At 29.1% G+C, this 14,498-nt stretch overlaps 2 protein-coding genes and 1 non-coding gene across 4 annotated transcripts; 2 read left to right on the top strand and 1 right to left on the bottom strand.

Annotated features, from left to right (window-relative positions):
- Positions 1-5,141: 5,141 nt before the first annotated feature.
- LOC110670424 (uncharacterized) lies at positions 5,142-5,945 on the top strand. The gene has a single exon (XM_021832469.2). The coding sequence runs from the start codon at positions 5,142-5,144 to the stop codon at positions 5,943-5,945; it is 804 nt and encodes a 267-aa protein (XP_021688161.2).
- A 1,521-nt stretch (positions 5,946-7,466) lies between these two features.
- LOC110670423 (protein REBELOTE) lies at positions 7,467-12,061 on the bottom strand. 2 transcript variants are annotated; one of them, XR_009143039.1, is made up of 4 exons: positions 11,905-12,061; positions 9,412-9,499; positions 8,633-9,301; positions 7,467-8,011 (listed from the first exon to the last, which is right to left on the bottom strand). XR_009143039.1 is itself a non-coding variant. In XM_058133447.1 (4 exons), the coding sequence occupies exons 1-4, from the start codon at positions 9,722-9,724 to the stop codon at positions 7,960-7,962; spliced, it is 249 nt and encodes an 82-aa protein (XP_057989430.1). In that variant the 5' UTR covers positions 9,725-11,315; the 3' UTR covers positions 7,467-7,959. The 2 variants fall into 2 exon arrangements, 1 of the variants encoding a protein (XP_057989430.1); XM_058133447.1 differs by lacking the exon at positions 11,905-12,061 and adding an exon at positions 9,714-11,315 and having other exon boundaries at positions 9,204-9,301.
- A 36-nt stretch (positions 12,062-12,097) lies between these two features.
- Positions 12,098-12,169, top strand: TRNAP-AGG (transfer RNA proline (anticodon AGG)). The gene has a single exon. It is a non-coding gene; the product is annotated as a tRNA-Pro (tRNA).
- The last annotated feature ends 2,329 nt before the right edge of the window (positions 12,170-14,498 follow it).

The raw sequence follows: 14,498 nt of genomic DNA, 5'->3' as shown, positions 1-14,498 counted from the left end.
TATTATTTAAAATTTTAATTTTTTTTTAAATTAACAATCTACAATCGATTATTAAATTACTTGTAAATAACAATTAACTTATAAAATAATTGTAAAATTGCTAAACTAAAGATACTAATTTTTTTACAATAGATTATGTATCGGTTGCTAAATCGATTGTAAGTAGTAATCAATAATTTTTAATTAAAATTTTTATTTTTTTAAATTTGATTATTTTAACAACTGATTCAATTGTCAATTGCTATTTGCAATCAATTTACTAATCAGATGTTAATCGATTAGCAATCAATTTCATTGCAACCAACTGAATCAATTGTTAAATTTATTAGCAACCAATTTTAATAAATTAACATCTGATTAGATCGACACTTAATTAAATGTTAAAGATGTAATTTTATATAAACTTTTAGATTTCTCTATTATCAACGTTATAAAAAAATCGACTACGCAATGGTATAATTAAGAAATGAGTGATTGAATGATTTTATGGTTACTTATGTTTAAAAAAAAAGTCATGTAATAATATATATAATAAGAAAATTAAATATTACTTTTAATATATAATAACATATCACAAACAATTATAGTTTTTACAATAATTTTAATAATTTATTCTAAATTTACACACACACACATATATATATATATATATATATATATATATATATATATATATATATATATAATTACTTTTAGTTATAGAAATACATATATCATCTACTACAAAATTTAATTTTTGAATCATCAGTGCATAGAAAAGTTTTTTTTTTAATAAAAAAATTAAAGGAATAAGAACTCAAATTTAAGTTTATAAGTATGTGATAATCAAATCAGACTAGATGCTAAGAAAAATCATTATTACATTGTATTCATATTTAAAAAAAGTTATAAAACATTAAATGCTTTTTTAGTATTTTTTTAGAATTATTTTTTTTTAAGTATTCAATGGAGTAATTACATTGGTATTATTTGAAACTTTGGTCCATTTTTAAATATACTAACCTTTACTATTAAATTAAAGAAAAAATTATTAGTTAGTTCTTATATTTTAATGAAACAAACTATTTAATCTTTATATTTAAAAAAATATGTTATTTAATTAATTTCTTTATTTTGCTTTTGTTAAACTATTTAGTTTTTTCATCAAATTCTCCATTAGTCAATGATAGTTAAATTATTATTTAGTCCCTCTATTTTATGGAAAAATATATTAATTGATTTATGCATTTTGAAATATTATTATTTAGTCTTTCTATTTTAGTAGAACTAATTAGTTAGTCCCTATATTTTGAAAAATATATTCTTAGATAGAAAATAAAAATTTTACTATGTGGATATTAAATCTGAATTTACATTTTTTTTTTAAATCATTCTAATATTTTCATCCAATTCAATTTTTCTTGATTACTTAGAAATAATTTGTATTATTTTTATTAAAAGATGAAAGCAAACAGAGAGTGAGGGAGAAAGGGTGTGGGTGCAGAAGAGAAGAAACCTAGAGAGAGAAAAATTAGAGAGGGTAAGAAGAAATAAGGGGGAGAGAATTATGATAGTTTAAGTATAAAAAATAATTATGAGACTAAATAGTTAATAGAACTAAATTACTGGGACTAACAAATGTATTTATCCAAAATATAATGACTTAGTTTCACTTAAATAAGGATTAAATATTTGTTTTTACTGATATTGACTAATAAAAAAAATTAATAAAGGAATTAAACAGATTAATAAAAGTAAAATATAAGGACTAAATAATATATTTTCAAAATATAGAAATCAAGTAGTTATTTTTATTAAAATATAGATACTAAATAGTAATTTTCTCTAAACTAAAATGCCAATTATATTAAAGGTCTGTTCAATAATACTAACTATTATAGTAATTATTAACTATTATAGTAATTATTTGTTGTTTTACAAACTATTAGCTATTAATAGCTAACTGTTTATATAGTTATTTAAAGTATAAGTGTTCATAAAAATAATTTTTAGAATAGTTATTAATTATAAAAATAGTAATATTATTATTTTTTTTACTCTAGTTAAAATGCTAAATACTACCTTACAAGTTAAGAGAGGTAATATTTTATGATCCACTTTCTCAACTTCTAAACATTAATATAAATAATTATACTTTCAATATTATAAATAAAAAAAATTAATATTTTAACTCTAGTCAAAATATTAAATCTTATCTTAAAAACTGTTGTCCTCCAGAGAATAATATATAAAAACTTTATTTGAAAGAAATATTAATATAATTGATAATATTTAATATATTAGATTAAAATTTTTTTTTGTTAGAATATATTAGACTAAAAAACATAATAAAATTATAATAGTGAATTGTATCTATCTACTGTAATTAAAATGAAATATTTCTTCTGCTTTCTTTGCTTCTTCCACATCTTATTTTTCTTCTTATGCAGATATTTTCTTTATATGCCTGTGCACATTTTCTTTTCTTCTTGCTCAATTGTTCGTGGAAATTAAATAAAGACTATGATGTTATTACATAGTTGAAAACAAGAAGAACCAAAAAATTCCAATTTATGGAAACACCCAACATTTGTTTTCCATTATTAAGTTTTTAAGACTTTTACAAGTTAAATTTCTTATTTAGCTGACACATAAATTCAATCCCAATTTAACCTTCTAGAATTTGGACGCCTTTGAATTTATCTTACCATTTATTATTTATTCCAACAATGTTTGAGATTAAATTCGCCTTTCATTTTCATGTGGTTATTATAATTAGACTCCGTTTGTTTCACAGAAAAAAAATTTATATATGAAAAATATTTTCCATAAAAATATTTTTCATTATTTGATTGCAATGTTAATTTAATAGTATGTGTTTATTTCACACACACACATATATATATATATTAATAAAATTATCAAAATTTAAAAGATAAAAAATGATTTTCTATTTTGAAAAAATGAAGTCATTTTCTTTAAAAATGATTTAATTTTTTCTTTGACCAGCTCGTTAACTAATTTTTCTGAGTGTTCCAAATACTGGAAAATTTAAAAAACATTTTACGTAAAACAAACGGAGTCTTAATATTCTAATTTAATAGTATTGAAATTATCTTGTAAAATTATGATGTCACGAATTTGAGTGTATGTGTATATATATATATATATATATATATATATATATATATATATTTATTTATTTATTTTTATGGTCTTTATTTTTTTAGAATTTTATTATTTTTTTAAAGTTAGAGAGTTGAGTATTTGAAAAATTATATAATAACCCAATAAACATTTGAATGCTAATTTTTAAATTCTGAAAAAATGCAACATTTAACAATAAAAAATTAATTTAATTATTCTTTTTTGGTTCTTAGATTTGAAAGAAAATTATATTCTAGAGACTTGAAATTAATTCAAGTTCCTTCTATCATGACCATAGGCAAGGAATTATCTAGTCCTATACTTAAAAAGTCAATGCTTACCTAATTATTTGATTAGTTTGAATTATAGATTTAATGAGTTAGGTACCATTTTAATTATAATGTTTGGCTATGTTGTAATGAATCTATAAATTTGTATAAAATCAATTGTTAATTGAAATCTTCAAATTCCCATTGAACCCTATTCAAAAATCCTCTTAGTTAGGAGGAATGAATGAGGATTATTTTCTACAATTTTTTATTATATTGAAATTACCCTTCAATCCATAGAATTAAATAACATACCAAACAAATGTTATTATATAAATCTATAGAATTAAAATCTTATAATTACTTTTTTGAATTTCATGGATTTGGACAATTTTTTTCATGAATTTTATGTGTTGTCAATCAAAAATGACTTTTTATATTTATATATTACAATTATTTTGTTAATATTTCAAAATATTTTTAAATGAGATAAGGATTTGAATCCTAACCTCTCACACAGGCACTTGATCACTTGAATATTATTGCATTTATGAATATAAATAAAACTTCATTTGAATGTAAGTGGCAAATTTTGTAAGATAATATAATCACAAATCCATTTGAAGTTTGTTATCATTTATAACTTTAATATTTATTAATTATATATCTAGATAAATAAATTAACAATCAATAAACCATTGAAACTTTAAAATTCTTAATTTCAACCAAGCATATAGCATTAAATTTTTATTATCAAATGGTACTTGAATAGAAGTGGCATCATAGATCATAGATTATATAAATTAGAACAAGATTTTGAATCACATTTAGTTATGAAAAATCTCATAAACATTGTGTATATCATTAAAAACTTGTTGAGCCATTCTCTAGCAACATTAATAAATGAAAATATTGAAAGAAAAGTTTAACGCGGAAGTTTAAATTTAATTCATTATGAATTTAAAATATAAAATATATGATAAATTTATTCATTAAATATATAAATAATTATTACTTATATCTAGGTATATATATTCAGTCAATTACCGATCATCATTTTAATTAAAATTATAATGAATTTATATAAAAAATACATGAACATAATTTTTTATTAATTGAGTATTTATAAATATTTATACAATTAAAAATTTTTTTTATTATATATATTTATATCTTATATCTATATATATTGAATTTATAATAAATCGGATGTAAACAAAAATTTTATTTAATTACTTAAGTAATCATGCACCTAATTGAGTGCGTCAAGGCAGTCCTATATACGTAACATGAAGAATCTATCATGAGCCTCCTCATCTCTTACATGGATCTCCAAATTAGACAAGCATTAATTAAGCAATCGGCCAACCCATTAAAACCAAGGACAAAAAACAATTTAAAGTGAAAAGAAAAAATCCTTTAAATTAATTAATCCATCTAGAAAAATAACTAAAAATCAAGCCCTTTTATGATTTGTCAATCTATGACCGCCTGCTCTTCTAGAAAGCAAAACAGAATCATCCTCTCTCTCTCTCTCTCTCTCTCTCTCTCTCTCTACATCCTCCTCTAGAAGCCACCCTCCATAACCAAATCCTTATTCAAATAATTAAATAAACAATAAGCTACTTGTATATATTAGTGATTTCTTGAGGTTGTCTCTCTTATCAAACTACATTAAACCCAAATCTTTCCTTTCATTTCTATTGCTATTCAGACTCTTTCTTGCCTTTGTTTTCTTGTCAAACAATGGATGCAAAAGCATGGAATCTCAAGCCAGTGAAAGAGAACTGTGAGTACTTACAAAAACTTGATGATGATGATGATGATGAAGCACTTTCTCTTTGTGATCTACCATTGAATAGTGAAGCAGCTTCTGATTGGGATGACTTCTCCGGAGAAGATCAAAGCTCCTCTCTTGATCCAGATTTGTTTGAATTCATCAGTGAAGACTTCACTTCTTCTGCTTCTGCTTATCCTAAAGATAATATCATCTTCTGTGGAAAGCTCATTTCATATAAAGGGGAAAATGTAGATCATGAGAAAGAACAGAACTCAGACAACACCAGTAAAGTTAAAGACGCCAAGAAAAGCTGCATCTTCCCTTGGAAATCATATTCTTTCAACAAATTAAGAAGCTCTTCGGTGAAGTTGCAACGAAAAAAGAGTTACAGAACTTGTAATACTTTTCTAGAGCGATCGCCAGACAAGAAAGGCGCGGATAAATATGATTTTCCGATGAACAAAGTATCATTACAGTCAAGTCCGTCGAAGTCGAGATGGAACTTGTTTGCATTTGGAGTGGGAAGATATCCAATGGAGATGGAGCTCAATGATATCAAGACGAGGCAGAGCAAGCTAAGTGATAGTAAGATGAGACTGAGCTTGAAGCGTCCGGCGAAGACATTCCGATCAGATGATAGAAGAGAATTGGTAGATAGAAGTGGGAAAAGAGAGAAAGGTTGGTGGGGTTTGCTAAGCATTTTTGGGTGCAAGAGCTACAATGCAAACGCCATGGTTAAGGCTTCATTGGGTTTCATACCAAGGGTGTGAGAAGAAGAGCTTCAAAGAGTTGGCAAATGTGTAGATTCTGTTGAGCAGACCTGAATTGATCTTCTACTGTATGCAAAGCCAAAGAGAGATGACAAGTTTTCGTAGTGAATGTTCCCAATTGAGTGTAATATTGGCCCTTCATGAGTGTTGGAAATGAGAGGCATGAAGAACATTAGAAAAGATGTTTGTCTTAGAGAGAAGCTTTGTGATCAAAATTTGTTCTCGGGGGAGATGCAAATTTACATGTACATAGTTTCATTTCCTTCTTTTCTAAATCAGATATCATGTATTCCTGCCAGTAGTACAAATCCCAATCAATCCATTGGCTAAATTTGTAATGATAATGTGGTGGCCACGATCACTTTGACCATGATGCTAAATTGCATTTAGTATTATATTGTTAGAAGGGGGAAACAGCCTCTCCGCAAAGCAGAAGTAAGGCTAAATTGCGTTTTATTAAAAAGGTCTTTTTTTGCTTCTTTTACATTTGAGAGTTTGTGTTATTATGTTACTAGTACTTAATAGCAAAATTATTAAACAACATCAATATATGATAATCTAACAATTTTCTTTGTGCTCTCAAACTGACGTGATAAGTGAACAACACTTATTTAACTATATAATCATGTAATTCATCCAGTATCAAGTTAGGAAAAATGATAAAAAAAAAATGTTGACATTTACTTTTTTTATTGTGAAGAAATCAATAGATAAATTAGTTATACAATTAAATATGAGAGACCAACTTGCTATGTCAGTTTAAGAGCGCAAGAAGACTTGATACATTAATATACATTGATGTAATTTAATAATTTACAGACCCTTAAATAAATAAATAAAAAATTCAAGCAAACCACACCTTACTAAAATGAGCTTATCCCTAAAATATTAGGCACAAAAATTATGTCACTTTGCTTTTCTTTAAGGAGCCATTGTACCACAAAAAAATTATATACTATAGAATATGACCATAGGTACCGAATATAGGCAAATCTGCCGGCTATGAGGCTATCAAATTCAAACACTTTAGCAGTCAAATGTTCCTGCCAACAGCGATCCACTTGCATATATATATATATATATATATATATATATATATATATATATATATATATATATATATATATATATATATAATCAGAATGAAACAAATGTGCAGCCGTTCAGCAAGATCCAGAATCACAATATTACAAAAGATGCAGTCCTTTTTTGATTCTGCAATTCAGGGCCCCCCAATTAGTGCTTTCTGTGTCATAAGCCTTCCATATTCCCCACATTTCATGTCACTATTTTATGTTTATATCAACTATTTCATTTATGATTTAGATACTGATATTGCTTAAGATCAAATTAATTAATTAATTACTAATATTGTTCTCAAAGGTTCTATTTCAAGATGCAAAAGTAAATTGCAAACACAACTCTAGTGAATGTTTACATGCAACTGGAGTCAGAGCTGGGCAAAACATCTCAGACCAAAAGGATTGTTAAGATAAAGCAATAAGCATATTCAATACCAACTGAAATAATTAAGCATCATCCCCTTAAATGCTTTACTTTGATCTGATTTATCAACAAGATAATTTTTCAGTCTTTGTTTTTCAATGGATTGAATATTCAAATAATTACACCAGCGATATTAATATATCAGAACTTTGATTTTACCCTTACAGCATGGCAAATGGATTTCCACCTGGTGTCCTGAACATCTAAACAACAGTGCTCGTTGAATCTCTGTTTCAAGACTAGAATTTATGAGGCCTAAGGGACGCTCTGCTGTTAGAAACAATTTATATCCACCTGCCCAGTTCCCCACCCAAGACTCAGGAAAAAAAAAAAAAGAGAGAGAGAGAGAGAGAGGGAAGCAGGGGATTCTCTAATCTTATAAATCATCAAATGGGGTAGGAGGAAAGCATTACTCAGTAATTCCCTCTTATGCTTCCCCCAGTTTCCATCTCACAAATATACTTCCACTTAATCTGAACCCACTTCCCCAATCGCAGCCATACCCACATTATTGTTTCGAGTGTTGCCTCTTTCTTTTCGATTTCTTCTGCTCCAGGTAACTGCAGAAAGAACGATTAACTTAGTAACCAAAAACAAAAACTGCAGTGTTATCTGTTAATATTTATTTAAATCCCATCTATTGAAATATAAAATTATCAGAATTTGCAATTTTCATAATACAAGTAAAAAATGCTAGCTGTAGACTGGTTGACACATCGTGCAGCGGTTTCAACTGGAGAAAAATGCACCAAATTCAACTCAGTACCATAGATATTCTAGGAGTTTGAGAGATCTGAATTGGCTGTTGAAAGTTCAAACCAAATCCAGTATAGTATTCTAGGAAGACACATGTAGGGAAGAAATACAACTTTCTGCATAGGGGTGAGCAATATTAGATTCAAACTGAAAAAACCTACTAAATTGATTTATATCAAAATTTTGGTTTGGTTTTCTCAAAAATTTGGTTTGATTTTCTTCTTATAATTTTCAATTTATTTGATTTGGTTTTTTTTGGGATAAAATATTTGAAAAAAAGAATCAAACCATGTCAAATTCAGCCGTTTCACTTTATTGAGCCAATCTCATGGCTAAATTCCCTCTCCAGGCCAAAGTACCCAAACAAAAACCACAATGCAGAGAACCAGAGAAGAGACCAATAGCACAGAGCAGAAAGAGAGTACCTCGCCAGTTGCAAGTTGCATCCCCTCCTGTGTTGAGGCCTTGCCACTACGCTATCCACTGCCTCTCCCTCCCTCCATCTCTCTCCTTAACAAAATCGCAATCTTGTCATCTCCCCTTCCTCAATTTGAGATTTGCCCAGCACCCTCTATTCCATCTTCCATTATGACGGCTCTCTACCATCACATGCATGTCGGCCAGATGATTGATGAAAGTGGAGGACCAGCGGCGAGGAAGGGAAGGGAAGGGAAGGAAAAGGGGTTGAGAAAAACGGGTTAGATGGGCTTCAGGGTTGAGGAAAATGGGTTGTTGTCTTGCTGATGAAAATGGATTGATGATGCTTTTGTGTGTATGAAAATGGGATGAAAGTACTCAGCCGAAGGTTAACTTTCAGTTTTGGCTCCCTCAATCAATGTGTAGAAACTTTAATATGCTTTAATTCACCTCAGTTCATGCTTACCATCAAAAGGTTTTTGTATCATAAGAAAATATGTAAAATGATAATGCTAGACATACTGCAAATTATCAAATACAGATAATAAAAGTCAAACCATAGTTCAAGTCAGGATGCACCTTATATTTTTATTAGTAAGCAGACTCCCAGAAGCAGACTTTTCCATGACACTTCTGTAATATTGTGTAAAAGGGACATTGCCACCGCCCCTTTTAAGCTGCATATCAACCAAACATTAAATTGAGTAAAATCCTAGAAAAGCACAACTAGTGTTCATAAACGCATGCACAAAAACAAAACAAAACAAGAAACCAAGAAGATGCAAACCTGCAGAAATGATTCAACAGATTGCTGATCTCTTGGTGAAAAAGCAACATCATCTCTCTTCTTCCGCACAAAGAATGTTCGGCTCCACCTACAGCACCAGAAAACAAAGCATTGCAAACACATCATGGTTAAGCAGCATAAATCTTACCTATATGCATTGTTAAACAATCACAAGAACCACGCAGCACATCCAACAAAAGGGTATAGTTAAATATTAGAGAACCAAAGAAACAGGCAGATATGAGACAGTTAGTATAATTCAAATAGATGAATTACCAAAGCGAAAAGTGGGCAAAACTTACAATTTAATCATTTATTATTGACCCCAAAATGGTGGCAAATATGGACAGAGATGTACAAATGATTTTGCCAACCATATAAGTAAACCCAGTTTTGGCATTTTCTAAAAGCCATATGCTTGGACTAGACCTAATAATACTTTCCCATTATTCCATGCACAGCAAGGTCAAGATATTCAGACATTTTCTGATACAGAAGCCACAACAACACATTCTAATCATGTTACATGACTTCCTTTCAATCCACATAGTTACTATTCAGCTGCAATGACTAAAACTTGTTAATAGATAATATAGTTTCACATTTTTTGCGTGCAACATGTAAAGAACCGCATACAAATGTGGCCTAGCAGGAATGCCTACCACTAAGAGCCTAAGCAATGATTTCCTGTTATCCATTTCCAAGAGCCCAAAATTTGTTTGAGGCTGGGGATTTTTTGTATGTCACAGATGGTTCTCAGCCACAGAAGAAATCCCTATATTACATAATTATTTTCTTTGATTTGAAGCTAGTTAGGGCTGCAAACGAGCCTAGCTGCCCGTGACCTACTTGGAGTTGGAGCTCAGCTTAATAAAAGCTCACTTAAGGCTCAGTTGACATATGACCCAGGCAAGCTCACCTTGTGAGTCTTTACAAGCTCATGAACCATCTCATATATAACTTCATCAATAATTTAATTTTAAATTTAAGAGGTTCTTATTATATTTATGATATTCATACAGAATTAAAATCATTTATTAAAAAAGTCATATCAAAACATAATTTTTTTCAATTTTGTAATGTATATGAATTTTAATATACAAATTATGAAATTATTTAAAAGTATATATTACGATATTGAAAATGAATAATTTAATTTTTTTGAATAATTTTATTTATAGCTTATGTTTATTAAGAAAGACTTTGGCTCAGTTTTGGTTTGTTTATGAGAAGGAGGTAGTGATTGGCTTGTTTAATAATTTTGCCAAGCCTGAGCCTAAAGTTAAACTCTTTCCATAAACAAGCCAAATCTTCACTGGTCGAAGCTTGCCTTGACAGATTTGTAGGCCTATATACTTGATGCATTACATAAACCATTTCAGGGCCATCACTTGGAAGAAAGCTAAGGAGTGAACTAAAACCAATGAACTAAAAACAAACAATGAACAATGACTCACAAAACCAAGTTTAACACAAACAATGAACTAAAACCAAGGTCAAATATAATAAATCAAATGGTAGATTCCTGTGGACTAAATTAATCAAAATCTTGTGCCCTTATAATTGGTTTTGATTCTTAAATTGTTAAATCAGCATAAAGACAGTAGCCATAGACATTCCTAATTTTGAACAATTCAAATGCTTGCAATTTATTAAGTCTAACATCAAACTATTCATAAACACATCTCCTTTTATAATAACTCAGCACACAGGTTCTGAAATTGGACAGAATAAGGCAGGTAAAAGCAAAAGAACGCCACAAATAACCAAGAAAGACTGTAAATTTTACATGCATTACACCTACTTAAGATATCCAAACAATACAAAGTTCACAAATTTATAGCAAAAACACCAGCATACTTAACTCTTAAAGAACTAGCAGAACAAACCCTTGAACAATTAAAAAAAAAATAAAGAAATTTCCTTTGACCAATCAAACACCATAGAAAGAAATCAGAAACTATTGCCCTTTGTTTGGATCTTAATTATGCACTGAAGATGAAGAAAATTTGAATAGGGAAAATTAAGAGATGAGAAAAGAAAATAAATTTAAATTTTTTTATATTATTTGATTAAAAGAAAGAAAGAAAAAATATACTTAAATTATTTATTCCTTAAGGGTATTTAAGTAATTTTATTTTACATATAACTATTATTTTTATTTTTATATTTCTTTTCATTTACTCTAATTTCAAGGAAAATATTTTAAATTAATTAAGAAGATTTATCAAATTGAATTTCTGTTCTATGTTTTCCCCTCTCCCTTATTTAATGTCTAAATATTCTTTTTTTTTTTTTTTTCATTTCTCTCTATCCAAATAAGGGTTAAATTAAACTAAAATCCTAATTTTTCATTTTTTAATAAGTAGAATGAGGAGTGAGAGCTCGACGTATAGCTTCAGCCACTGTAAAAGTGAAGCAAAATAAAACCCTAGTTGGGTATCATATAAAGGAGAAATGATTAAAATAAAAAGGAAATGATGAGAAAAAAACCTGAGCGGACGGTAGTAGTGGATGAGAGGCGTTCGGTTTGGGATCGAAGCAAGTGGAGAAAGGCCATTCTCGCCATTTTTATGTTTTTTCAGTTTCTGAGCTTGTTGGAATCCCAGGGCGCAGAGTCGTAATATTGCAAGGTCGCTTTCTTCAGATCAGCTATATGAGTAACAACGCACAAAATCAACAGAGAGGGCATTTGGTCTAGTGGTATGATTCTCGCTTAGGGTGCGAGAGGTCCCGAGTTCAATTCTCGGAATGCCCCTTCATATTTATTTTCAAATTTTAATTTTTTTTCCCTTTAATTAAATATTTATTTCGTTGGATGTATTCCTCAAAATATAAAAATAGTATTAAAATATAATATAACACATGCATAATAACAAGACCCGCCTCGGGAAGCGTGAATTAGGTTTTAGATGTTGAAATTTAAAATTTTTATAGGATTTCATGCAAACCTATCAAGTGCATTATAGTCATAACCAACCTTTAACAATCAAAGACATATATCAAAATACACTTTTAACATGCATTAGACATTCATTTGCCATCGATAATTATTGTTTAACAATTAAACAAATAAACCTTAACTAAAAGAGGATTTTGGGGACTCTAACCTCTTAGGGCGCAGAATCAAACTTCTTACTCCCTTGAAAGTTTTAAGAATACCAATTGGAGTTTCTTTATCTTGTCTACCACAAGCTCCACCAAACTTATCAATGGCAGCCCCAAATTCTTCTTTTTAATGATTTCCTAGCTAATAAACTTTGGGATTTTAACTTATGGTGAGATTCTTATGGATGCTGTTGTCCCAAAATAGTCCAAGAGGGAGCTGAATTGGACTTTAACAATTTTTCGACCCTTGCTTGTAGCCTAATGAAAAATTGTGGCTTTGTTCAACTAGATGCTTTTCTATACAAAATGATAGTGATATGTGTTTCAACAATGAGTTCCTAAGTTGCAATTCAAGCCTCAATCAATGTATATGGCAATATCTAACAAAACATGCATCATACAATATACAACTAATTTCTCATGTCACTCAATATATTCTTAAGTTTATCAATTCAATCTATTCAACCAACATTCAATATCATGTATAACAAGAAAAATTTAAATTGCACAAAAGTAAGGAGGTCAAGGTTAGAGAGATCAAACATAATGATTTTTATAGTGGTTCGGCTTAACTAGCCTACATCCACTCTCTCAAAGAACCCTCTTTGAGTATTCTCTCCACTATTTGCTCTTTTGAAGGCAAGAGACCAAAAGCCCTTTATAACTTTTCAACATCAAGCTTTTACCAAGGTTGCTTGAAACCTTCACAAGTGCTATTACAAGCTCTTACTCTCTCAAGCTTCAATAGGTGCTTGTACAACCTTTCTTAAATGCAATTTAATGTTTCAACACTCACTCTTACTCAATACAAATCAAACTATAAAGAAGAGATGAGTTGATTTGCCAATGGTAGCTCAAAGACTTTAAAGCTCTTGAATGAAAGCAATAAATGAAAAATCAAGATTGGAGTTCAAATGTAAGCTTTCATCAAGTGTAAAATGGAGTAAAAAAAGTGTATTTATAGTCCTAAATCATTTTAGACCGTTTGAAACCCTTTTGGAACGTTATACACACTGCCCAAGATAAAATGGCCGTTATTTTGTCCTTTTGTGCAAAGTTAAGCAGCTCTGATCAATTAGTAAACTAATGAAATATTGGTAGCAGTCAGTAAACTGGTTAGTAAACTAATATTTTTAGCAAACACATTAGCAAACTAAAAATTTTAGCAAACCAGTTAGCAAACTAAGTCAACAGCTGCATGTCTCAACTTGCAATGTAAAATGATTTAGACCTTAGAAAAATGTTTCAATAGTAGTGTCCAAGGTCATGATGAGAAAAAGTAATCAGAAAATAAAATTTCATTTTTGAGCTCCATTTGACTAAATTCTCATCTATTCTTTTCACAAAAGACCTAAGACTCAATCTCTAATATTATGCCTTTCATACATTTTCTTTGAGTATTGGCTTCCATAGTCTTTTTCTTTTCACATTTTGGATTTGTCTTGAAATGCCTTTGAGTATACTTTCTCCTTAGATGCAACTTCAAAGATACTTTAAGAATAAGACAAAGAATCTACACATCACTTTAAAGTTGGGTTAGATAGATTCTGTTTGAGTTTTGTTATCATCAAAATCAATACTCATTTTAAGCTACACGGGGTCAACAATCTCCCCCTTTTTGATGATGACAAAACTCAATTGAATCAACAATAAAAAATAAAAGTGTGTGAAAGTTTATGTGAGTATGTAAAACCAAGTATAGTAAGCTGAAAATGCTCCCCCTAAATGTATGCATATAAATTCCAAGAAATCTATTTTATGTACATAAGCTCCCCCTGAGTTTATGCTATAAAGCATATTCACAATATTCTCAAAAAAACATTTCCAGTTGTCACGAGTATAAACACAAGTATAAACACATATCCATCAATACAAGTATCAACACATATTCACATATCCATATCCATCAACACAAGTATCAATACATTCATATCCATCCTTTAAACACATATTCAACACACATATTCACATAACCATAT

This window comes from Hevea brasiliensis, chromosome 14 (genome assembly GCF_030052815.1).
Source record: "Hevea brasiliensis isolate MT/VB/25A 57/8 chromosome 14, ASM3005281v1, whole genome shotgun sequence".
NCBI lineage: Eukaryota > Viridiplantae > Streptophyta > Magnoliopsida > Malpighiales > Euphorbiaceae > Hevea > Hevea brasiliensis.
Note: the sequence above shows the minus strand (reverse complement) of the source record. Positions and strands in the feature narration are given on the sequence as shown.

Bases quoted from the DNA above. Each gene is read 5' to 3' on its own strand.
- LOC110670423 (XM_058133447.1), bottom strand. The intron at 9,302-9,411 runs GTTTGCATCTTC...GTTGATATGCAG, and splicing joins CTGTTGAATCATTTCTGCAG to CTTAAAAGGGGCGGTGGCAA. The intron at 8,012-9,203 runs GTGCATCCTGAC...TTCTTTCTGCAG, and splicing joins CTTACTAATAAAAATATAAG to TTACCTGGAGCAGAAGAAAT.
- LOC110670424 (XM_021832469.2), top strand. From the start codon at position 5,142: ATGGATGCAAAAGCATGGAATCTCAAGCCAGTGAAAGAGAACTGTGAG.